The 22,393-nt window shown below is 36.7% G+C and overlaps 5 protein-coding genes and 1 non-coding gene across 9 annotated transcripts; 4 read left to right on the top strand and 2 right to left on the bottom strand.

Annotated features, from left to right (window-relative positions):
* Positions 1 to 316: 316 nt before the first annotated feature.
* Positions 317 to 3,921, bottom strand: LOC140812717 (vacuolar protein sorting-associated protein 22 homolog 1). The gene is made up of 7 exons (XM_073171063.1): positions 3,743 to 3,921; positions 3,547 to 3,657; positions 3,072 to 3,207; positions 2,298 to 2,452; positions 1,695 to 1,802; positions 917 to 1,006; positions 317 to 842 (listed from the first exon to the last, which is right to left on the bottom strand). The coding sequence occupies exons 1-7, from the start codon at positions 3,791 to 3,793 to the stop codon at positions 738 to 740; spliced, it is 756 nt and encodes a 251-aa protein (XP_073027164.1). The 5' UTR covers positions 3,794 to 3,921; the 3' UTR covers positions 317 to 737.
* A 198-nt stretch (positions 3,922 to 4,119) lies between these two features.
* LOC140813407 (small nucleolar RNA R21) lies at positions 4,120 to 4,196 on the top strand. Its single transcript, XR_012113941.1, has one exon. It is a non-coding gene; the product is annotated as a small nucleolar RNA R21 (small nucleolar RNA).
* A 632-nt stretch (positions 4,197 to 4,828) lies between these two features.
* LOC140811812 (microtubule-associated protein TORTIFOLIA1-like) lies at positions 4,829 to 9,516 on the bottom strand. 4 transcript variants are annotated; one of them, XM_073169892.1, is made up of 8 exons: positions 8,515 to 9,516; positions 7,479 to 7,670; positions 7,082 to 7,184; positions 6,753 to 6,989; positions 6,582 to 6,662; positions 6,409 to 6,512; positions 5,454 to 6,335; positions 4,829 to 5,336 (listed from the first exon to the last, which is right to left on the bottom strand). In XM_073169892.1, the coding sequence occupies exons 1-8, from the start codon at positions 9,208 to 9,210 to the stop codon at positions 5,142 to 5,144; spliced, it is 2,490 nt and encodes an 829-aa protein (XP_073025993.1). In that variant the 5' UTR covers positions 9,211 to 9,516; the 3' UTR covers positions 4,829 to 5,141. The 4 variants fall into 4 exon arrangements, with proteins under 4 accessions (XP_073025993.1, XP_073025991.1, XP_073025992.1 ...); XM_073169890.1 differs by having other exon boundaries at positions 6,582 to 6,989; positions 8,515 to 9,515; XM_073169891.1 differs by having other exon boundaries at positions 6,409 to 6,662; positions 8,515 to 9,514.
* A 1,329-nt stretch (positions 9,517 to 10,845) lies between these two features.
* On the top strand, positions 10,846 to 17,091 carry LOC140812361 (protein LHCP TRANSLOCATION DEFECT-like). Its single transcript, XM_073170606.1, has 2 exons — positions 10,846 to 11,212; positions 16,563 to 17,091. Exons 1-2 carry the CDS (start codon positions 10,919 to 10,921, stop codon positions 16,818 to 16,820), a joined length of 552 nt encoding a protein of 183 aa, XP_073026707.1. The 5' UTR covers positions 10,846 to 10,918; the 3' UTR covers positions 16,821 to 17,091.
* A 1,063-nt stretch (positions 17,092 to 18,154) lies between these two features.
* Positions 18,155 to 18,613, top strand: LOC140811339 (2S sulfur-rich seed storage protein 1-like). The gene has a single exon (XM_073169194.1). The coding sequence runs from the start codon at positions 18,155 to 18,157 to the stop codon at positions 18,611 to 18,613; it is 459 nt and encodes a 152-aa protein (XP_073025295.1).
* A 1,177-nt stretch (positions 18,614 to 19,790) lies between these two features.
* LOC140812765 (2S seed storage protein 1-like) lies at positions 19,791 to 20,578 on the top strand. Its single transcript, XM_073171124.1, has one exon. It carries the CDS (start codon positions 19,862 to 19,864, stop codon positions 20,321 to 20,323), a length of 462 nt encoding a protein of 153 aa, XP_073027225.1. The 5' UTR covers positions 19,791 to 19,861; the 3' UTR covers positions 20,324 to 20,578.
* The last annotated feature ends 1,815 nt before the right edge of the window (positions 20,579 to 22,393 follow it).

Below are 22,393 nucleotides of genomic sequence, written 5' to 3'. Positions count from 1 at the left end.
AGGATCACCACAGGTGGCCTTCAATTATCACTTGTCACACGGCAGTTCGCCCACAACTTACACTCCCTCGCCAAGGCACGATTTTCACTGTTCTCCCAATGAACTTCATCTCCAACGACCCGAGCTCACAAGTTAGTTTTTCATGGTTTTTCGCAAAAGAAGTTTACCAAGCATAATGATTTTTATCCATCCTATATAAGCTCCTCTATAAATCTCCACATGTTTGGTGTTTAATGAAATATTAGATTTCTCCTAAAAAAAGATAATGTATGAAGAGGGAACCTCTCCAGCACACCAAATAAATAATAATAATAATAATAATAATAATAATAATCAAATTTTAGAAACATCATATGTCGCAGGCCACAAAATTGTACATGTAGATGGAATCCCAGAAATCTATATTAGTTTGTTTCACACGATATAGGATACATTTATTTTCACATCAAAACGGTACACACTACAACGCCATTCAAATGTTCCTGTTATGTCGGGCCACAAGACAAGTCTAAATATTTTATCATGCTGAATATTCCCACGAATCATGCTCAAGCTGCAGAAGGGTATGGAGGCATATCCCATCATCTCAATAAACCCAATTCCGAATGGTTGACGAAATGTCACAAGAATATCACTTTTTAATTTTTTGACAGGAACAAGACGCCCAAAATAATTTCGCGACACAAAATTTTATACACAATGCAACACTCAATGGTCCATAAGAAGACGAAGAGACATTAGACAACATCCATTACTGCATAGGAAGACACTGATGATACACAGGGAAACCAATATCTACGTCTACCATCCTTGTGACCATCATCAATCATAGCAAGACCTTCCTGTATTACCAAACTGAATCAGTTTACACTCAGTTCAAATTCTAAAGCATATTCAGGTAGAAGATATCACTTACTTCAAGTAAAGTTTCAAGGGCATCACTTGCACGTCCAGATGACCAAGAGAGTCGTCTTTGTACTTCGTCAACTGTCGCATAGCCTAGACCCTAAAATGAACAAACAAACCAAGGTAACTAATCATTTTAAGAACAAAGAAAAAGTTTCAAGGTAATATTTATGATATAAATGTCATTCCAAGACGAGGATATTGCTAAACAAATTGCATCATTATGAAGAGGAGGCTGACGGGTAAGGAGGGTACAGCCAATCGGTGCAATGACCCCTCGAACTCCTAAAATAACTCCTCTTTATTTTGAGGACCTACTGATATCCAGCAACTTAAATCCAATTATAGGTTCCATCCTACATTGACACTGAAGGTTGGTGTTATGGGCACCTCCAGACTTCGCTGGTTAATGATGGTCCTGTTTTGAATATGAGAATTTATCACATGCATCTAAGTTCTATGTCTCAAAAACAATGCTTAGAATCTGTCCCAAATTTTGTCTTGTCTGTATCAATGGTCAACCCATGACCTGAAGTTCATTAGTTATTTATTTGGATAACACTATTGTGATAAATATTCAATTCCAGAGAGAAGCACAAATTGCAACATCGCTAATAGAAAGCAAAGAAATAAATAAAACTGCTTCAAGATCGTTCCAGTTTTAATGGAGCAATTAGATAATGTTTTTCCTCCAATAAAATGTCAAAACATTAAGACGTGACGTGTAAATGTGAGCAATCACATTCAAGAGCTCGGACGTGGGAGATAATGTATAGACATGGAGCAACCTGAGCAAGCTCTAAAATTTCATTGTGGTCTTTATTCAGCTCTGTAGGAACAGATCTAACAAGCTTCTTTTTACCCAGAGATATCACCTCAAAACCATTACCAAGTACCTGGAAACACAATAGAGTTGTCTGTGAACAACACGGTCCAAATGCAAGTGATATTGGATGTTAAATTAAAAGGTCTCTCTGCCGAAAACCTACATAATTAATACATGCAATAAAGAGGAAAAATCTCAGCAATTAATAGAACAAACTTGTGATCCAGGGGGAGGAATGTTAAATACTTTATTAGGGCAACATTAACATTAAGGCAAGAAATCTCAACATTCTCTCCTTCGCCCAAGTCAGGATAATGACACAATACTCACTAATTCAAAGATTCAATCTTTATCCAATTTCTGAGCTCATCAAATGATCCAATCTCATCAAATATTTTACAACTGTTGCATCCTCCAACTAAAATTTGGGAAAAAGATTTGAGTCTCAAGTAGTTGTACATTAGAATATGCAAATCTTGAAGTATCATGACAAACTCGCAACCACATCAGACAACAATAACTTTAAGCTTTATTTTTATGATATACTGGAAAAACTCTACATTACCTTCAGTTTACTAATTGCTCGCAAACAGTCATCCTGAGAAATAGCCTCACGAGCACTCTTCCTTCTTTGACCTAGCACATTGCATAATTCTTCCAAGCTGATCAAACCACCATTGAGAGGTCTAGTGGCCAGACAAATATCAACAATTTGCACACCTAACTAGATAAATAGATTAGTTTCAGGTCAGACATAAGTAGAGAAAATACCAAATTCCAAAGTATAGGAGTATGAATCAGACAAACAATACAGAAACAAAAAGGAAACAGGGTGCAACTAAACATTTCCAAATGTAAACTTTCACTGCAAAGTAAGAAAATGAATTATAACACACGGTACATGCCAATATACGGCGTTCACCGATGTAAAATTAATGCTTCCTTAATATTGTTAAGAGGTTCGTCCCAAATAATATTCTAATAAGATGTACATTCTACGACATGTAAACGTACTGACAACATGAGCTATAAAATTTCCATCAAGCAGATAGGTACAAAGTGTTCAGATGAAGTGTAGCCTCATTAATTTAATACAAATAAAATAATTTAAGATGAAGTGTAGCCTCATTAATTCAAATAACCTATTCCAACTGAGGAAAGATCCTGTAAATAAATACATAACTAACACTGGAAATCTTAAAATTCGAGTTGAAGGAAACGATAAGGTAGATAGATGGAAACAAAGAAGGGAGTGAATTTCCAATTAACACTAAATCAAATGTAGCAATTGGTGGATTGCACAAGTGAAAACACAGGTAAGAAGGCTGCTGGTACCGACCAAGTTCGTAGTAAAAGTCACCAATCCCCAACAACTCAGCCCAAAAACCCTTGTTAGAGGCCAGAGGATCCACTCCTACTTTAGCACACATCTCATGAAACTGAGATCGAAAAGTTGGATTCTTGCGGATGTCATTCTGCTCAAACATGAGGAAATACAAATCTTATATAAGAAAATAATTATATAAAAAATGTACTGGCCTAATCTTAATTTCATCCCGTTTTTCGAAAACTCAATTACCGAGAAATAGATTTCGCTTATTTTTTTAACATCTTAATATTTTCCAGTATAGACATTTCGACGCCTATATCCTTACAGCTTTTGCCGAGACAACGGCGACACTACAGCTTGATATTTGAAACCAGATTAATTTTTTAACAAGCCTCCCACTATCTTTCAGATAAGCAAGATGCAAAATTTAAACCAGCTGGACAAGCTAAAGATCAATTATGCCTTGATAAAACAATACGTGTACCTTGTGCTTGCGAGCAAAGTCCTCAAGCTGAGAACGAAAAGTAGCGAGCTGGTCTTTCATTAGATCGGTTCGCAGTTTCGCAACATTTTCTCCCAGAAGTCGATATTGATCCTTCAGTTAAATCACAACACAAAATCACAACAAAATATATACGATTCGAACAACGTATCAATATAGACAGAGAGAGAGGGGGAACCCTGGCGGCGGCGGCGTTCTGCAGACCACCGATTCCGGGTCTTCGCCGCATTCTGGAACGGTGATGGCAACAAATCAGCTAGGTAATCGATCGATGAATTTCAGCATCTAAATTAATATAATTAACTGAAATTGTAACAGGATTTTAAGGTAGAATTTGGGATTTTTTGGATAAATAACTTTCTGCAAAAATATATATAAAAAAAAAACTTCCATTTATACTAGGCCCACTAATTAACAAAGTGTCTGAAGCCCACCATATGACATGTAACTAGCCGGCCCATTCTCCTCGTTTATATGTACATCTTCCAACCCCGAATCGCCGCTCAATTAGGGTTAATTCTCTTCGAGCGATTCCGTGAATTTTATCTTTTCGAAAATCCCTGTGAAGAACGTCATGATAAATCAAAAGTAGTGGCCTGATTTCTATGATGATATTATTATTCCGAGGGATTCTCTTCTCCACCACTCCCCCACCCCCCTCAAATTCCAGGTTTCTTTTGGATTTCAAGAAATTTGTTTATTTTATCTTCTGGAAGAAGTGTGCGATTTCAAATATTCTTGTGTGTAGTGCTTAATGATTTTATTTGGTGGGGATAATTTAAAGATGGATTTCAAATAATGTGAAATCGTGTAATCAGTTTTGGTGGAAAAGTATGAAATTAATGGATTTTAATCGATTATTTCTTAATAAATTTACGTTTTTATCTTGACAGAACAAATGAGACCACGGAAATCTCGGCTAGAATTTGATTTATTTTTTATTTAAAAAAAAAACCATTTTCGGCCCAACTCTCTAAATTTTTATTCAACTCGTCCTAAAATCCCTAAATCAAACCAGAACTTTGGGTTGATTCTCCTTTTCAGAGACATATTGTTTTCACGATTTGACATTAATTTGTGAATCTTTATTTGCCCTACATCTACATGGCTACACAAGTATCAAACTAACATTTTCAATAGTAAGAAACTCTTTATTGCATACACCCTTCTATAAATTTTTTTAATGGACAGAACACCTGAAATGGTGAGTTAGCTGATGTGTAGTGTAATAATTAGATACGGTAGGATAACCTAACTTTTCCAATTATTGGAATTAAGGGATTCTTATGTAAAGAGATACTTAAAAAATAAGGTACAATGTTGGTTAAATTGATTGAATGAAAATAATAATAAAAAAAGACCGAAGTCATCAGCACACAATTCTGTTCATATCTTGGAGAATCTGTAAAAACAAATAATGCACTCTAGCAAAATTCTCTACATCCATTTCGAGATTGATACCACTGCAGTATTTACCAATGTACTCCCTCAGGCATTTGAACTTGGGTGTGTAAATATAAAAGGTGTGTCAAACGTCACCACCAGACAAATCATCAAGCAAAAAGGAATTATGACAGCTATTTACTCAAATTTCGTAGATCAATTTCCCAGGCAGATGCCAACTGCAGTAACAATTGGTCTGTCGACGAGCCTTCCCAGTCCTCAGGCAGGTCTACTGAAGAACAGTCTTGCAAATTCTGCAAAATTTCCATTTTTACTTCAATCGGAATGCCAGGAACATCTTGACCATTTTCCAAGACAATGTCTGCCAACTAAGTAAAGGAAGCGGAACAGAGTCAATAGACAGACTTATCCTTTAACATGGAACAAATCAAATCATATGAAAATACCAAGAATATAAAATACCGACATTGAAACAACAATGATACCTGTTGAATCCAATACAAGCACATATCAAACAAGTTCTGCTCCAACAGCAACTGTGCAACAGCATGCAGAACTTCACTGGCTACCTCATTTGAAAGTTGGTCAATTACAGGGCCTGATTTGTCCATGAGTTTTACTAGCAAGAGGTCATCTCCAGTAGACAAAACATCGACAAAAGCAGAATCCATATCACCGACGTGAAGAGCATCCATTGCATTGCTCCAAGACGTCCAAATTGGATCACGTTCTTGAACTGGGCCATCGTTTCCTAGTGCTTCAGCTGTCATTTCTGGTATAGCCACTCGAGCACTACGTGTAACTCCATTGTCCTCACCAGCAACTCGAATAGCTTCCAAGGTTGCTTCATCCTTTGAAGCTTGCCAAACACTTCTCGCGGAAGGTCCTTCACCAAATCTAATAGGCCCTGTTCCGTTTTCCCAAGCTCTCCGGATACCAGCCTGATCAGCCCCATTTTCTGTTTTAGAAATTCTATAATCTGTCGGACCACCACCAGCGGCTCTCCTTGAGCCAATTTGGCTATTTTTACCATATGCGGGATAGTCCCAAGAATCTGATACATCAGATCTCCAAGAAGAGCCCCTACCTTTCAGCCCTGAAGAAACATTATCAAATGCAGTAAACCTCTCCCCAAAGTGACTGCGCCCATCGTTACCTCTTCCAAGTTTGCCACTGGAATAGTCAGGAAAGCCATTGTATCTGCTGAGAGGCCTATTTGAAGATCCCTCAAATCCTACCATAGAACTACTACCCCTTCTGCCTGATGATACAGACAAGTCTCGTGCCATTTCTTCAACAACTCTCTCAAGACCCCGTACTCTGTTTTCTAGGGTCACCATGCTATCATGAGAGCCGCCCATAAAATCCTACGATGGAAAAGAAACACTCATTAATGCCGATTCAGGAATCAAGATCTAACTGCAAATAAAATAAAAGAACCTGCAACATATTCATTAGATGAGCCTGTTGCCTCTCCAGCTGTAACAATTGTCTCTGAATTACCAACCAATTTCCTTTAGAACTCATAAATCCCTCACATTGACCTGGATTTCTGGAAAAATCAGGATGAATGTTGGATGACTCTCGCTGATTAGAAGAATTACCGCGCTCACCAGCAATGCCCCTTTCCATGCTTCCAAATTTCCCTCTGATATCACCAGCCTGTAAATTAAGCCTAGCATTCCCATTCAGATCTGTATCATTCGATTCTGACTCTTCCTCATTTTGTGAATTTAAAACTTTAATACATCGGCGAGGGACAATCACTTCTACAGGTAACTCACCTGAACCTCTAGTTTCTAGATTCTGGAAGAATTCAGGGTTCAGTTCTTTGTCGGTCAATACTGGTGCTTTCTTCTTTAGAATCCCTACAGTCTTGTCAGAAATGTTGTTTCCCTTGCCTTTAGAACTAGAATCAGTAGGGGACAATCCGCTGGATGGATCCTTTATAGAATTTTCACTTCCTTTATCACCGTGACTTGGAAGATTGTTTCTATCTGACGGGTCGGTAGCATCACCCTCTGAATATTGAGCATTTTAATATGAAACATGTAAAGAAAAAAATTCTAACTGAATGATAAATTAATGATGAAGTTTTTAATCATATGCCTACCATGAGATGAAGTTTTATTATCATCTGAAGATCCATCTCCTTTTCCAGCAATTTTCTTCAATATCTGCAAAGCCTCTGTTATACTCTCTCTTGCAGGTTTAATCTGAGGAAAAATTGACATTGTATTAGTTGGTTAGGTTACCCATTATATGAAAAGTAATAAATCCCCGACTCAACACACTTCCCAGCTAAAATCACCATTTAAGGAATCAAACACCAGATCAGAAGTGGAGGATCACATATGAAAATATATCTTACCCAACTGTCATACAAACTAATATCTTTGCATCGATGCCAGAAATTCATACAAGACAAAAACTCTAAGATGGTTCGGGAAGATATCATACTGTTTTGATGTAAAATGGTTTGGGTGGATATAACACTATTTGATGCATACCTTGTCAAATCGACAAGATTCGAGCACATTCATTGTGGAAGCAGCTCCTTCCGGTGTTATGTAACTCGTGTTGGAAGATAAGGAAATTAACGCCTCAGCTGCAGCCTTTCTAGTGGTCCAATCTGAACTGCCAAGACACTCATGAATGCTTGGCAGCAAGGATTCTAAACTTTGAGGTGTGATTGATCCAGCCTGCAACAATATGAAGAACATGTATAGCATCATCGCAGGAGAACACTAACAAATGTCTTCGTGCTATTGTCCAGGATTGCAGAAATCCAGAAACGGAAACTAGACCACAATGAGTAGAATAAATATTGCTCATTGAAATTCAACCACAGGTGTCTCAATCTCCTAGTGTATAATAAGATGCCAGATCTGTAAATTAATATGATGAAAATTTTGAATCCTCGTTGACTTAGATAAGGGTGGCGACTGGCGAGTAGCCAGTTTCAGTACTGACCAATTTATCGGTTTCTTTGGCCTACATGCTTCAATACAGCAAAACATTACGAAATCACATATATACAAAAAAAAACATAGAGAAAGATGGATTCTAGCGCATATCAAAATTATCCTGGCTTCAGTGATTTGTTAAAGCAATCAATGTAATACAGCGTTGTCTTGTACAATTTCATCACACTAGGAGTTTTGCCTCAAATATGTAAGCACAAAGTAAACTAGTGAAAACCAGTATACCAAATATTCCATATTCCACCGATCTGTGTCTCTCACTATGGTGTTATCAATTATCAAATACATTACAAAAGGTAGAATAAATCATCAAATGTAGCTTTTGATAGATCAAGTCTCACACTATGGTGTTATCAAACATATAACAAAAAGTAGAATAAATCATCAAATATAGCTTAAGATACAATAAAACTTCAGCTAGCTTGTCTCACAAATCTCGATTGATATAAAAAACAAAGTTTCCAAGTGGTAATGAATTCCAAAGGCGAATTAGATAAGATATCAAACGTCAACTAAGTAGATAACATAAAGCATCATCATTGGGGACCAAACCAAACCAAACCTGGGACAAACTCGAAACCACTTGCAATAGTGAAGCTTTAGCCAAGAAATTCAGGCTACTCAAGTGCTTGCAAACTCTAGGACAAAGTTTCTGGAACGTAACCAAAGGCGGGTCAGCGGAGCATTCAATCATTTTAGCCAAACACATAGCAGCGGCGCCTTGGGCAGTCTTGTTATTCTCACTCATCACTTCAAACAAAGGCTTCACAAACAGAGAAACAACTCCGTCCCCACCATTACCGCCCTTCAGGTACAAGTCCGCAAGAGAGCCAATGGCATCACGACACGCGTCCCTGACCTGTGAATCAGAGTCCTTGAGCCTCTTCACGATGTGGGCAATGATTTTGGTGAGGTGGGTCGCGGCGGGGTCGGTGTGGACGGCACATAGCACGGCGAGGAGTCGAATACCTTCCTTCTTGACAGCAGGCTTGGGGTCGTTGGAGGCGTCGTAAAGGCAGTTAAGTAGCATTGAAATGCCGTCGCTTGAGAGTCCATTGATGATCTTGTCGAGATCTTCCACAGCGATCTGGTGGGTGTCTCGGTCGGCTAGTTTAGAGAGGCAAGTAAGGATTCTCTGCTTCAATTCAACCATGGCCAAATGGGAGGACAGCGAAGTCGAGGAAGAGGCGGGTGAAGATCTCGAAGGGGCTGTTTGGTTGGGAGGTTTAGTGGGTTTCGAAGATCTTTGCGAGCTCATTTTTCAATTTTTGCAGCGCAAGAATAACTAAACAACGCCAAAAACACAAGATTTTTTTAATTTAAGAGGAACGGGAAGATGGGTAATGAGGTAAATTCGAAATCTTTTCGAATTGAAAATGCAAGATAACTGGAGGGAAGAGTGAGAATCAAGGAAGTGAGAGATTGTTATCAATGGTGGCTAACTAAAATCGAAAGCAAAAATGAGAGTAGCAGGTGTGCTGGAAAGCTCCATTAGATAGATCTGTGACCCATAGTGGGTCAAATCCTCCATTTTCATTCCAAGTAATCCAATCTTCTTTAATTTACATATATAATTATTTTCTCGTATTTTTTTTCTACCTTCTGTTTTGCAAGAACTGGGGAAATATGTAAAAATTCAGTCTGATTCCATTAGGATGATAATTCTTTATTAGAGTAGAGTATAAATTAATGTAGCAAACTGGGCATGTTGTGGCTGAATAATCTGAGTACATAATCAGAAGAATGCACATGTGGATTTGAATTTAAGAGCTCAAAATTGATATATCCAAGAATATAATTGAACATATGGTCGAGGGACAGCAAACATGATTAATGTGGACTCTTAAAATCGACCTATTAAACTCGAAACGAGAACTGGTTCGATCTTATCGGTTCCAAAATCGTCCCAAATCTGTTACTAAATGGCACATGTTGGTTGTATATACTTGTATCCATCCCATAAACACAAAAGTCGAAGTCCCGTGGAAAATAGTATTGAGGTGTTGTTGAATCCACCCCCTTTCGCAATAGGTTTGCAGCCCCATCAGATTAATGCGTGTCATGTTATTTTGATGAGCTACCAACACTAATAAGTCCCATTACCTGTCAATTCGATGTGTATATTGTTGTTCGCTATGGTTGACCGGATATTTAGCTCAATGGTCATCTTCTTTTGTAAACGGCTCAAGCTCGAGTCTTCTTCTCTCCTTAATTAGGTAATAAAAAAAATTGTATTACTAATACAACCCTACTCATATTCACAATAAAAAAGTAATACTCTCAGCATAAAAAATAATATTTTTTCATGGATAACTCAAATAAGATATCTGTCTCACAAATACAACCCGTGAAACCGTCTCACACAAGTTTTTGTCTTAGATTATTATTCAGAATGAACATTTATTAGAGTACAATTTCATTCTCAATTAATAATTACACTACTTGACAATCTAACAATTTATCTTCTCTTTGATATCAATTGAATGATCAATCGCTTATCTTTACTAAAAAGTAATTGTATTATCGTTTTACTAAATTATATGTGATGCAAATTAAAATATTTTTTAAGCGTCTAAAATAGCCTAAATGATTTCTTTATTACAACCAATAGTTTAGCTGTTTTCCTTTTAGATCCACACGCTTATCTTTAAATAAGACGTGCATAAAAGAAGAAGACGTGCATAAAAAAAAAATAACAATATTTTAAAAAATTTAAAAGAAAAGAATCAAAATAAAGCATCCAAGATTTATGATATATAGATATCAGATGACGATACTTTGTGTAATCATTTCTGGGCTTTAAGGTAAACAGTTGGGCCAATAATCATACACGGGCTTTTCACAAAAGTAAAGCCCAGTTATTTAATAGCATATATATATAATGTTAAATTCCAATCCTTCAGTCTCATATTAGATGATTTGAACCGTTGGTTTTCAGAGTCAGCGAGAATCTGAAACCATCGCCAATGGCGTCAACATTTCCACTTTCTCTCCAACCAAAATTCTCCTCTAAATCCGTAGGTTCTTCTTCAAGTGGGTCTGCTGTTGTACCTCCCTTGCAGCGGACTTGTCCATTTCTGGGTTGTGCGAAAGTTGGAAATAGTCTTGGATGGTGCAGAACCACAAGAAAACTGGGACCCAGCTGCGGTTCGAGAACCACCTGCTGGTTCAAGTTCGGGAAGAATGGAGTTGATGCCGAAGGTGCCGGCATTTACGGTAGTCAGTCCCGTGATGATTTCGACCGCGACGATGTTGAACAGGTGTAGTATATCTCCGCTGATTTTGTTCTTGCTTACGCTTTAATTGTTGGCAATTGTTTCATGCGCTTCTTCCTGTGTTCTTCTAGCGATGAATGTGGTTTTATATGTCGGCTGAGTTTACGGACACTGTTCTTTTTCGTCAATTGGGAAAACATAATTTGAAAAGATCAGCATTGAGTACTGCCTAATTTTTTATACTCGATATCTGATTATTTCCCATATTTAGACATTTTTAGAGCACCGAAAATGGAAGTTGAATACTTTTGTGTAGGTGATGGACCTCGCTATTCGGAGGTGGATTTGGGGGCAAACATTTTAGTTTTAGAAAAATTCCGCAGAAAATTATTACTCCTCTGTTTCGCCATGATTTTCATGGGAGAAGCTTGCGAAAGTATGATTATGGTGATCTTATTTAAGTCAGTACTGGATTAGCATACATTACTTGCACTCGAAAGGTATTGAATAATAAAAAAAGGATTAGTGAAACCGTAGAAGCTGGTAGTTTTCAAATGATTGAATATTTAGTGAATACAGCAATTAGATATTCATTTCGAGGTTGAAGCTGCAGCGTAGCTCGAATTAATCTACGAGGTAGTTTTCGATTGTTGAATATTTACTTGCACTACGAATCAACACCAATTGGATTGTTTGGATTACGGGTGCAATCGAACCGAATCGAGCCGAATAATACAAGAATATTAATATTCGAGCTCGAGCTCGAAACATATGTGTAATATTCGTATTCGATTCGAAGTTCGAAAAAATGAAAATTTTTTGTTCGAGCTCGATTCGAAATAAAGTTCAGGCTCGAGTTTGATTCGAATTTTGATTCGAATAGAATCGAACTGTAGTTCGAAATATCTACGATTCGAGCTCGATTCGAAATATTCGAGCCATTATTTTGTAATTTGTAATTTTTAACCAATTAATGACAAACACTGTAATGAAAAATAGGTAACTCTCTATTTTGGAATCTAAACTTAGGCATTTCAAAGATGAAATGAAAAATTCATCAAACATGCAAAAACAAAGTAGACAAATTAATTAAAATAGCATCATGCAAAAACAAAGTAGACAAATTAATTAAAATAACATCAACTTATGCTGAAATATGCAATTCATAGCAAAAAAGTCAAGTAAATGGTTAAACTATTTTCATATGGAATCCAAATCCACATCATACTCCTAGCAAAAAATCAAGTAACTGGTTAAACAAACTGTATAGAGTTGAGCCACATGTCCCAAGCCAACTCTCAAGTCAAGTACTAGTTTCTTTTACATACCAAAATATACAAAAGTTGTAGAATGGTTAAACTACTTTCATATGGAATCCAAATCCAAACCCTATACAGTTGAGCTGCACAGCTTGTCCCAAGCTATCTCCAAGTCAAGTCTGTTGCTTTTATATACCAAAACATACCAAAGTTCTAGGAAATCTAAAAGAAAAGTTCCATATTTCCAAATATTATAACCTATGCAAAAATCAAAATAGTCATTTTCATGAGCATGACTCTAATCTGCAACACAAAAACATAAGATGTAATCATATAATGCTTCTTTTGATATCTGAAATCTGCAGCATTTTCAAATACACATGTTAGTAAACTAAAATAATTTAAATTAAGTTAAAACTAATTATAATTTAGACATACAATAGTTTACCTTCCAAAAGTAACTTGTTTTTAAAGCTTTCCATCAACTTAATCCATAGGAAGATTGATTTTCAAAGCTTGCTTTTCAGCCTGCAATAATAATGATAAAGGCATCATTTACCAACTTATTTTTTAAAAAAAAGAGCATTAGCAAAACTTTATATCATTACCTTAGTTTTTTTAGTCACCCCATGTCGTTTTCGACACCAATCTCCGCCGCACATCAGCATTTCTACTGTTGTAGGAGCTAAAGAAGAACGGTACTTGTCTATCACACGACTCCCGGCACTAAATGTTGCCTCTGAAGCTACTGTGGTAATTGGTATTGCTAATATATCTCTAGCCATTGTCGACAACACCGGAAATTTGTATGTATTGAGCTTCCACCAACCGAGAGCATCAAATTGCTTGTTAGGATGCCTGTGACATCCTTTTTCTAAATACACAGCTAACTCAGATTTTTTAGGTTGTACCATTTCAATTTCGTTTAAATAAGAAGAGAATTCAGACCATCCCGAAGAAAAACTAGGAATTTCCTCACTAATTTGAGTTGACCTACTGCTACTTCCTTGAGATTCAGAATTGGTTCTTGTTCCTTGAAGTTTTTCAGTAGATGCATCTGAATATTCTTTATAAATTGCATACAGAAGCCTCTCAACCTCTTTAATATTACTCTCTGCTTCAAATGAGGTATAAAGTTTAGGAAAAAACTGAATTCAAGTGCACGCATTTTGCACCTAGGATCTAAAACACAACCAACAGCCATTAACAAATTGCATTCACCCTAATATTTATCAAACTTTGCCTTCATTTTTTGCACCATGTTTCTGATAAACTCCTCTTCATCACAAGATCTATCATCCAAGACTACTTTCACTCGAAAGACTTCATTTAAAAAAAGATTGGCAGTAGGATACTCACTTCCAGAAATTATGTTTGTTGCATCATAAAATACTTTCAAGATTGAAAATACTTTAAGCAAGTTATCCCAATCATCTTCAGTTGGACAATGAATGTAGCTTGGTTCCCGATCTTTAAATCTTGGAAAAACCTCTTTGAAAGCAATTGCTATTCCCAGCATCTCATAAGTTGAATTCCACCTTGTCTTACAATCATCAACCAATCTTCTTTCATTTAATTTTAATTGCTTCACAATTTCAGCAAATTGAATGAGTCTAGCATCTGTTCTTCTAATGAAATCCACACTCTGACGAATTACATGAACAATCCCCTTGATTTCATTGAGTCCATCTTGAGCTATAAGATTTAAAATATGCGCACAACATCGTACATGAAATAATTTCCCCCCACAAACCAGCTTTTTATTTATTCTCAAGAAATCTTCCTTCATATATTTAATTGCAGCATCATTAGCACTTGCATTATCAACAGAAACTGTAAAAATCTTATTTTCAATTCCCCACTGTCTTGCACATTTTAGAAGAGTATCTGAAATTTGAGGACCACCACGAGGGGGAGGAATATGAAAGAAATTGAGAACACGCTTATTCAATTTCCAAGACGAGTCAATCCAATGACCAGTGATGACCATGTACTCTAATTTCTGATTTTTTGATTTCCATAAATCTGTTGTGAGGCTAATCTTTTCTATATTTTTCAGCAAACCATGCAATTTTTTTTTCTCGGCTTCGTATATCACTGAACAACTCTTTTTTGCTGTTGTTCGTGATATACGAGTCCACTCAGGCATTCCACGTCTGCAAAACATATTAAAACCTTCTTCTTCTATTAATGTAAATGGATGTTCATGCATTAGTATCCATGTGGCAACTGCTTCTTTCATGCGTTCCATGCAAAACTTTCCATCAAGTAACAAAGGTGATATAGTTGTATCTATAGTTTCGAAGCCTAACAATAATTGTTGTTGTTTGAGTTTATCATATTTTTTTTTAGACTCCAAGTGACGGACACAACTTTCTAAATGACGTCGTAAGTGTGATGTAGTACCTGACCCTATTTTTGCGAGGAGTTGATGGCAATGTTTGCACTTGTACTTGAACTTATTCTCGCCACCTTTTGGATCTTCAACCTCAATCATCTCTGACCATACTTCAGATCTCTTTTGTCTCTTTGGCTTATGAAGTTGATCATCATCATCATCATCATCATCAATTAGCACATCCTCTTTATCTATTATATGTTCTTGTGTCTCATTTGAAGCTAACGAAACTTGTACATTAACTGAATTTACTGCTGGAACAGATTCAGTCATACCTGAAAAAGATACAAAATTACAAACAAATTAATTAAGAGAGTATACAAGTAAATTATCATATTTTTCACTGTATTAATTAAGGCGTTATATTTTCCTCCAGTAAATTATTATATTTTCACAAGTAAATTATCATATTAATTAAGAGAGTATACAAGTAAATTATTATATTTTCACAAGTAAATTATCATATTTTTTTTTTCAAAGAAACTTGTGAGCCAATATTTGTAGTTGTCAATATTCGACTATGGCTTTTGCGCTCTGGTGTAGCAAAATGTTTTTTACATGAAGGAATTTGTACTTTAGTTGCCTATGTAAAATAACAAATGACTAAATATTACATTATGGCCTTTAATAATAATTTGCATTATTATTAATTTTATCCACCGTAAGATGCCTCATGGGCTTTTTTTTTCCTAGTCCAGATAGTTCTTTAGTACTCATGTCAAGGTTACGTAAATTTCAGAGAAGAACAAGGCTAGAACAGGCGGAAGGAAGTTTGAAAGAGCAAACTAACTGAGTTGAAACATAACATTCGAGGGTAAATTTTTTTTAAAAAATGGGGGACATAGGAAAAGCTGTAGGATCTTACCAATGGCGACAGGGAAGAAAACCAAACAGTAGAGATAAGGAAGAGATGCGCGGAGCTGAAAGAAAAAGAAGGCCGGCGCCGACGACGAGCCGGCCAGTCCTTAATCTGGAAAATAGAAAAACAAAACAAGAGAATAAGAACAAACCAAAGATTCCAAGATAAGCTCAGGGGGAAAAGGGGAGAGAAGCGAACAGAGTAGAAACTTACCAATCTGGACAAGGGGGAAAGCAACGCAGCGAAGGGAAGAGAGAAAGCAGCAGTTAACGGCAGGTGGTCGGGGACAAAACCGTCCGGAGGTGAGCAACACGAACCGAGAGATGCAAGAGCCAAAATGAAGGGATCGAGAACAACGAGGACAAACAACCTGACACGCAAGGCATTCATATCTGATATCTCTGTGTAGATGTCTATCGGTGCATGTGTGGAGATGTGCATGTCAGCCACGTGTAATGGGAGCAACCGGGAACTTGTAACAAATTGGCCAAAAACAAAAGATTGCCTCTTTTATATATATATATATATATATATATATATATATATATATATAAAGGTTCGCGAATAGGGCTCGAAAAAAAATTCGAACATGTTCGAGTTCGGCTCGAGTTCGATAAGTTCGAATACGAATCGAATATTTATCGAACATGCTCGAAAAACTCGCGAACATGTTCGGTTCGTTTGCACCCCTAGTTTGGATGATGCCACAGAATCGTAGACAAGAAATTTAGATGCTTTAGTTTGAGTACTGTAATAGTAATTTTGAAGGTGAGGATTCATGTGAATGTTATGACTGAGAACGGGGCAATAAAATCTGTTGTTGAAGCCTATCCAGTATAAATTTTGAAGTTGATGCTGACGATTTGAACTTTTGAGCAGTACTTCAACTATATGGGCATGTTAGCTGTGGAGGGTTCATACGACAAAATGGAGGCTCTATTGAAACAGAACATCCACCCCGTCGATATTTTGTTATTGATGGCTGCTTCAGAAGGTGATAAACCGAAGATCGAAGAGTTGATGCGTGCTGGAGCTGATTACACCATCAAGGATGCACAGGATCGAACTGCGCTGGATAGAGCCGCCAGCGATGAAATCAAGGAATTCATTATTGGTTTTTCTGTGCAAAAAGCTTGAAGATTCTTGAAGACTTCACTTTTCCGTCCCTAAAGATATCATCTTGTTATCATGTTGTATTTGTTCCCCACAGATCAATCGATGGTTGCTGTATAAATCTACCTTGTGAGATCAGTCAGTTCTCTAGCTAGCTACACTTAGATAAGTTTGAGGGCTTTTTTTCATTATTCACTGAGTATCTTTATGGACAGACAGCAATAATTGTGTGTGGTTTACGTTCGTTGCTTTTGAGAACATTCACGATAGAACCGGCTTATTTGGTGGGTGTTCATTGGAATTACAGTCTACAGATGAACTGAGTTCGAGTGAAAACAATTTGAGCCATATATGAATCTACATTGTAGAGGCCCATCTAAGAATTGATCCATGAGTTAATAAAGAAAAATTTGTGTTACATTTTCAGAATCTTGTGTATAAAAATTGACGTTTTGATGATAAGTGAATTTTATTTTCGTGAGGTTTGTTTCTGTCCTCGAATGTTCTCCAAACATGCTTGGGTCTTCTCAGGAATAACTTATTAATTATTGTTAATACAAATTTTTTATTTTTTTATCCTTGTAACTTCTGAATCATATTATTTATTTGATATTGATTTTTCTTTTATATAAATCATGTGACAAAAATAAAATTTATATTAAACATATTAAAATTTACATAAATAAAAATAAAAAAAGACAAATTTTTTCACTTCAATTTTGAAGTCTTAGATGTCATTTTACTTTATTTTTCCTATTTTTGATTTGAATAATATGAGTTTGTTCTCATCGCATGAAACCCGTAAGAAAAATCGGTGTCAAATAAATCATATTTTATGTTTAGTGTTTCAAGCAAAAAATGAACCAAAACAACAACAAAAATTCAAATTACTTATTAAAATTAAACTTTAACAAAAATATGACTAAACCCATAACATTTTACATAACAAAATTACAATTTTCCCATTTTTGTAATATGTAATAAATTGAACAACACGTGACATTTGTACATCTTTCGACATTTAATATATATATACATATATACACACACACACGTACGTTTTAAACCATTGGCTCCATAGTTTCAGCTTGATTTGATTAAAAGTCACGATAATCTGTATGATGTTTGGAACCAGGTCCCTAGGCATTTGCATGAATTTACATACGTGGAAGCTCGATTCCAATGGTGATGCCACCTCTCCGACCTGTTCCCGGTTTGCATGTTACTCATATTCCACGTTCTCTCCATGCAAACGCTTTACTCCACTACAAATACAACCCTCTCCCCCTTCAATTCCCTCACACCGAGCATAAATCAGTATCAATCAGCAACTAAGGGAACTCAGATCATTGCTAGTCATGGCTAAAGTAATCGCTTTCGCGGCTCTCTTCGCTGCTCTTCTCGCCGTGGCCAGCGCCACCACCTACACCACGGTGGTGACTACCACAATGGTTGACGAGGAGAACCCACGCGGTGGCGAATCCTGCATGCAGGAATACCAACAACAACAGAGGCTACGCCACTGCCAGATGTGGATGCAAAAAATGGGAGGACGATACTTGGATGCCTCCTTCCTGAGGACCGCTGTGAGTAATCCAATGCGGGGCCAAGGCGAGCACCTCCAAGAGTGCTGCCAGCAGCTGGAGCAGATCAGCTCTCCATGCAGGTGCGAAGCCATGAAAATGATGTGGAGGGAGCAGAAACAAGAAATGGGATCCAAAGGGGAAGAAATGCAAGAGATGAGGGAAATGATGGAGAATCTTCCACAAATGTGCGGAATGCAAATGCGTGAGAAGTGCCGCATGAATGCTCCCTGAACTGAAGTAGTCGATATATAGCCCACGTTGCCCTCATGCCTCGAGAATAAAGTTGTGCTTCTGTCCCTGCGAATTGGCAGCCATTTATCTGGTTTGCTGGTTTATGAGAGGTGGTGGTTTGGATGCATGTAATAAATACGTAGAATTTATGCATACTATCGTGTGTGTAATTTTTACGTGGTGAGTTTTGCATGGTGGTGCAGCGTGAGTGTATGTTCTCCGGTTTCGGGTTCAATAAATATGCCCTTTTAATAACTGCGACTCTAATCCAAGGTTTATAATTATTCCTCTTCAACTTATGAAACATAGTGATAAATAGAAGTATGATAATGTAGTATCTAGCGATATTTCTTAATTAACAGCTGCACGCCGCATAGTTTCAGCATTCTTGGCTAGATGGAGTCGCATCGAATATCTGTGGACTCGCATCGAATGAGGAAAACAAATACAGATTTATTTGCCACAACAAACGCTACATTGAAACACGGACTGAAAAAACCATGAACAGTAGTTGCAAATTTGGGATAGAATTGAATGCAACCATTAGCTGGTGGATGTAAATTCACACGGGATATTTACTTTCAAACAAAAGAAACTGGTTGAAAGGATATCAGTTATTCACATGATTTTCCTTCCAATTTCTGTGCACAAAATAACTGACCTGTCGTGATTTAAGGACCTTTAGGCTTTAACATTAAAGAACCTTAATAGCGGAAATTATTTTCTATCAAATTTCAATGCCCCATCAGAATAAAAAATAATCCAACACCACAAATCTGAAGAAAGTATTCATGAGAAGTAGCATGGACTTTAAAAAAAATAAAAATTGAACATGATATATGTGACATTTGTATATCTTTTAATATTTAATATAGGTAAAAATATATAGAAATTTTATTCTCAGAGAACGTTTTAAATTTTATTTTCCCAAGTTACAATCAGATACTGCCAAATCGGCTCCATAGTTTCAGGTTGATTTGATTAAATTATGCTAAATTGTATAACGTCCAGAACCAACTCCCTAGGCATTTGCATGAATTCACACACGTGGAAGCTCGATTCCAATGGTGATGCCACCTCTCCGTCCTGTTCCCGGTTTGCATGTTACTCATATTCCACGTTCTCGCCATCCAAACGCTTTACTCCACTACAAATACAACCCTCGCCCCCTTCAAGTCCCTCACACAGTCACACCAAGCATAAATCAGTATCAATCAGCAACTAAGGGAACTCAGATCACTGCTAGTCATGGATAAAGTAATCGCTTTCGCGGCTCTCTTCGCCGCTCTTCTCTCCGTGGCCAGCGCCACCACCTACACCACGGTGGTGACTACCACAATGGTTGACAAGGAGAACCCACGTGGCGGGGAAGAATCATGCATGCAGGAATACCAGCAACAGCAGAGGCTGCGCCACTGCCAGATGTGGATGCAAAAAATGGGAGGACGGTACTTGGATGCCTCCTTCCTGAGGACCGCTGTGAGCAATCCAATGCGGGGACAAGGCGAGCACCTTCAAGAGTGCTGCCAGCAGCTGGAGCAGATCAGCTCTCCATGCAGGTGCGAAGCCATGAAAATGATGTGGAGGGAGCAGAAACAAGAAATGGGATTCAAAAGGGAAGAAATGCAAGAGATGAGAGAAATGATGGAGAATCTTCCACAAATGTGCGGAATGCAAATGCGTGAGAAGTGCCGCATGAATGCTGCCTGAACTGAAGTAGTCGATATAGCCCACGTTGCCCTCATGCCTCGAGAATAAAGTTTTGCTTCTGTCCCTCCGAATTGGCAGCCATTTATCTGGTTTGCTGGTTTATGAGAGGTGGTGGTTTGGATGCATGTAATAAGTACGTCAAATTTATGCATACTATCGTGTGTGTAATTTTTATGTGGTAGAATTTTGCATGGTGGTGCAGCGTGAGTGTATGTTCTCCGGTTTCGGGTTCAATAAATATGCCCTTTTAATAAATGCGACTCTAATCCAAGGTTTATAATATTATTCTTCTGCAACTTATGAAACATACTGATAAATTCAAAGCATGATAATTATCTATCCATATTTCTTAATAAATGAAAGATACAGATGTGGAACGGGAACGTTGCTACAAAACTGAGATATATATAACTCGTGCAAGTTAAAAAATTGCTTGTCAGTAGGAATTTAATTTCACTTGGAAAGTGGATTTTAATTACGAGCAGAATTAAGGATGACAATGGGTAGGATATGAGTCGGATTTTATACATCCATATTCATACTTATTTATTAAATTCATTTTCATACCCATCTTCATACCTATCGGGTATTGAATTTCATCCACATATCCATCGGATTATCGGATACTTATATTCTCCATACCCATCCTCATATCCATCGGGTATTGAATTTCATCTCTATACCCATCGGATTATCGGATACCATATTCTACCTAAATACCCTATTATCATATAAAATTGAATTTTTTTTGTATTTAAATTGTTTCAATAAAGTTATGGATATTTAAAAAATTATTTAAATGAACAATAAGAAAAATTATTAATGATAAAAATTTACAAAATAAACTTTATAGAAAAAATAACAAAATATTAAAAATAGTTTATATTAGTTGAACAAAAGTATGCAATTCAACAAAAATACAGTAGAATTTACATCATATCCAAAAATTCATAATTTAATTGATTAACCATCTATGGGCTACCCCTAATTTAATCATATGTAAATATTATCAACTTAAAATCAAACTAGATCGGTTTATCTCCGAACTAATCGTATATGTCTTCATCACCTGACATTGTAGAAGGAATACAATGAACTAAGGAACACATGTTTTCATCTCCAAACCAATCATACATGTCTCCGAACTAAGGAATACGATGAACCATAATAAAAAAATAAAGTATTTTTCAATTTTTGAAATCAAACATGAAATAAACTTACCAGTGTAGAAGATGAGAAATTGAATGAAAAATAAAAGAGTGGTAAAACATTGAAACGTAAAAGTGAAAGTGAAAGGGAAGAGAAAAGAAAAAGTACCGATTTACTCGGATTTGAGAAGATGAATCTTTAATATAAATAAATATAATTACTATATATATACATATATATACACACACACACACACACACATATATATATATATATATTAATTTAAATGGGTAATCGAGTAGGGTGTGGGTCGGATTATATCAAACCCGTCTCATACCCGAACCCGAAAATCTTTATACCCGATTACCCAATTGGTGTCAAAAAAAATGTATTGAATTTCTGGTAGTAGATCCATAATCAAAAAAATGAAATCCCTCCATATCCTCTTCTATTCGAGTCGGGTATCGGATCCTCCAATGGGTTCGGAGGAAATTGCCATCCCTAAGCAGAATCTATAATTAATGTTTAGAAGCTGAAGAAAATCGACGTTTTTCATCAATCAATTTGAACTTTCTTCACCATCGATCGGTTCTGCTGGAACAATCTCGACATTTATGGGATCAGATTCATCTGCTACAAGGAGTGAGTCTCATGTGAGACCGTCTCACGGATCTTAATATGTGAGACGGGTCAACCCTACCATATTCACAATAAAAAATAATACTCTTAGCATAAAAATTAATACTTTTTCATTGATAGCCCAAATAAGAGATCCGTCTCACGAATACGACCCGTGAGACCGTCTCACACCAGTTTTTGCCCTGCTACAAGAATAAAAAAGGGAAATAACAAATTATAAATGATCCAGCACTGGTGCCTTGTGTTTAATATTATTATATATGATTATTTTTTATTATTTAA

Source organism: Primulina eburnea, chromosome 14, assembly GCF_022965805.1.
Source record: "Primulina eburnea isolate SZY01 chromosome 14, ASM2296580v1, whole genome shotgun sequence".
In the NCBI taxonomy this organism is placed as follows: domain Eukaryota; kingdom Viridiplantae; phylum Streptophyta; class Magnoliopsida; order Lamiales; family Gesneriaceae; genus Primulina; species Primulina eburnea.
This window is presented reverse-complemented; position numbering and strand designations above follow the sequence as displayed.

Coding starts and splice junctions, on each gene's coding strand:
- LOC140812717 (XM_073171063.1), bottom strand. CDS start 3,793: ATGCGGCGAAGACCCGGAATCGGTGGTCTGCAGAACGCCGCCGCCGCC. Junction 3,658..3,742: donor AGAACGCCGCCGCCGCCAGG/GTTCCCCCTCTC, acceptor ATTTAACTGAAG/GATCAATATCGACTTCTGGG. Junction 2,453..3,071: donor TGACTTTTACTACGAACTTG/GTCGGTACCAGC, acceptor TTATCTAGTTAG/GTGTGCAAATTGTTGATATT.
- LOC140811812 (XM_073169889.1), bottom strand. CDS start 9,210: ATGAGCTCGCAAAGATCTTCGAAACCCACTAAACCTCCCAACCAAACA. Junction 6,990..7,081: donor TAATAAAACTTCATCTCATG/GTAGGCATATGA, acceptor CTCAATATTCAG/AGGGTGATGCTACCGACCCG. Junction 6,336..6,408: donor ATCTAATGAATATGTTGCAG/GTTCTTTTATTT, acceptor TTTCCATCGTAG/GATTTTATGGGCGGCTCTCA.
- LOC140812361 (XM_073170606.1), top strand. CDS start 10,919: ATGGCGTCAACATTTCCACTTTCTCTCCAACCAAAATTCTCCTCTAAA. Junction 11,213..16,562: donor ACCGCGACGATGTTGAACAG/GTGTAGTATATC, acceptor ACTTTTGAGCAG/TACTTCAACTATATGGGCAT.
- LOC140811339 (XM_073169194.1), top strand. CDS start 18,155: ATGGCTAAAGTAATCGCTTTCGCGGCTCTCTTCGCTGCTCTTCTCGCC.
- LOC140812765 (XM_073171124.1), top strand. CDS start 19,862: ATGGATAAAGTAATCGCTTTCGCGGCTCTCTTCGCCGCTCTTCTCTCC.